This window comes from Penaeus vannamei, chromosome 33, assembly GCF_042767895.1.
Source record: "Penaeus vannamei isolate JL-2024 chromosome 33, ASM4276789v1, whole genome shotgun sequence".
NCBI lineage: Eukaryota > Metazoa > Arthropoda > Malacostraca > Decapoda > Penaeidae > Penaeus > Penaeus vannamei.
In genome coordinates this window covers 2,187,983-2,190,482 of record NC_091581.1, presented here as the reverse complement: position 1 = coordinate 2,190,482, position 2,500 = coordinate 2,187,983, and the positions used below count along the sequence as shown (strand labels likewise).

At 32.5% G+C, this 2,500-nt stretch overlaps 1 protein-coding gene across 1 annotated transcript in view; it reads left to right on the top strand.

The window, feature by feature from the left end:
* The first annotated feature begins 311 nt into the window (after positions 1-311).
* The window catches only part of LOC138867904 (glutamate receptor ionotropic, delta-2-like), a 9,451-nt gene continuing 7,262 nt past the window's right edge, over positions 312-2,500 (top strand). Inside the window, exons 1-4 of the mRNA XM_070144978.1 lie at positions 312-392; positions 485-585; positions 1,356-1,500; positions 1,888-1,936. Coding sequence (XP_070001079.1) covers positions 312-392; positions 485-585; positions 1,356-1,500; positions 1,888-1,936 — 376 coding nt within the window. The remainder of the gene's footprint in view (positions 393-484; positions 586-1,355; positions 1,501-1,887; positions 1,937-2,500) is intronic.

Genomic DNA, 2,500 nt, shown 5'->3' with positions numbered 1-2,500 from the left:
TGTTCTCTAAATGTTAAGGGTACAGATATAATAATGAGTTATACAACTGAACCGTATTCATGTTGACAAATGTAGAAAAAGGTATGAATGAGAATGAAAATCTTCACAATACACTGAAAATAACTTCATAACGATAAATAAATGAAAGATAAAAATACATCCCTCTCTATCTTGCTACACCAGTAATCTTTACATCAAATGGACAATATCATCATCACTATTATCACCAGCCGCATCATCGTTTCCAATAAATGACTGAAAATTATAAAATACAAGGGTATCTTCTATGGTACCATCAAAGTTCTCTAAGTATGGACTCAAGAAAAACTTTGAAGAAGTGGTACCATCAGAGTTCTCTAAGTATGGACAGCAAGAAAAAAATTGAAGAAGTGGTACCTCGTTCACTCTAATTTGTACCGTAACCTTAAAAATTCATCGCCCAGCTGATCTCTTCACGGACGCCTAAAAGTGTATCTTATTCCAGTCGCCGCCCATGGTTGTGGTGGAGGATGACACACCACCTTACAAGATCAGCGGCTTTGCAGTTGAGATGTTTGATATTCTTATGAAGTATATTGGACGATGGTAAGAACTGATTTTGTTATGGCTACCTTTTTTTACTATTATTTTTTTTACTACTATTTATTTTGTTATGATTTTGTTATGATTAAATGCCATTATTTATTATTTTGTCATCATCATGAATTTTGTGATCATTATCAATATCATTATTGTTATCATAGTTGATATTGTTATTATTATCTTCTTTATTATCATTTTATCATTGTTAGTATTTCCATTACTTTTGGCCATTTTCATGATTTCCTATTGCTATCACGAATGCGATTAATCTTTCATTATTGCCTATATCCCATTATCATGATTAAGATTTGCATTATGACTGATTTTTCTTTATCGTTCTCATTGGTTTTTAAGACATTGTTGCCTTTATGAGCATTATCTTATTACTGCCATTCTTACTATTCCTTGAAATCAAATAATTAGCCGTTATCCTTATCCTCAATATTTTAAATTGTAAGCATAATAGTTATCTTAATTAACAATGTCATGAATATTTTTTAATCATCATTAACAACAATATCATGAGTTTCATTATTATCAACAGCAAAGGCATAATCAGCATCATTCTTAATATCATAATTATTGCTGTTGACATTATCACCACGTTTGCCAATTGAATTCGAGTTGTTATATACTTCCATTATTTTTCCCCATTATTATCACCATTAATACCTATCACCAACGCCATTATCCTCATCCTTACCATAGTCACCACCACCACCATCATTATCATTACCAGCATCGGGGTAATCATAATCATATTATCCTGACAGTCATTACCACTGGAGAAGCAATGTTAATCTTATCTTGCCCACTGTAACTGACAGCTATGAATGGGTGGTTCCTGAAGACCGCCTCTATGGCCATCAACTTTCTAATGGATCTTGGACAGGTCTGATCGAGTATATAGTGAATGGGGTAAGTGTATCATATCTAAAACATTAGATTTGGTTGTTGGATCTTATTCTGTACTCTCAAATACCTTCGTGTTTTATGAAATGGAGTCTTTATTCTTGCTTCCTTCTCTTTAATTTCCTTCTTCCTCTCTTCCTTCTCCTTCTTCCTCTCTTCCTTCTCCTTCTTCCTCTCTTCCTTCTCCTTCTTCCTCTCTTTCTTCTCCTTCCTCTCTTCCTTCTCCTTCTTCCTCTCTTCCTTCTCCGTCTTCCTCTCTTCCTTCTCCTTCTTCCTCTCTTTCCCCTCCTCCTCCTCCTCCTTCTCCTCCTCCTTCTACATCTCCTTCACCTTAGCAATTCTAATATAACGCTTAGTTTGTACAGATAACACAGTAATGTTATTTTACATCAGGATTGGGCAATTAATTTTTACAAGGGGCCACATGAGAAATCTGAATTGTGTAAGAGGGCAACACCAACGATAACTTGAACTCAATTTAGCTCAACCTTCTTCCATTGTAAAATGTACTAAATCATATATTTAGTTCATTATATATATATATATTAAATTATATATTTAATAAATATATATATTTACTAAATTATATATCTAATAAATTATATATTTAAGAAATTATATGGTTAGCAGCTCGCGGGCCGGACAGGGACTCACAAAAGCCCGGATGTGACCCGCGAGCCGTAGTTTGCCCAGGTCTGGTTTATATATTAATTCTATTAATACTATTCCGTTCTTTTCATATCAGGTATTTTATAGTGCAAATATTTTTATATCAAGTCAATTAATAAGATTATGTAGTTTTTATTTACGCTCTTTTCATATCAATTATTTTATAGTGCGTGTTTTTATATCGTCAATTAACAAGATTATGTAGTTTTTATTTTTTATTTTCTTAGATTCATTAACCCTTCTTAATAGTGCAAGTGTTTTTATATCGTCAATTAACAAGATTATGTAGTTTTTATTTTAATTTTTTTCTAAGATTCATTGACCCTTCTTAATAGTG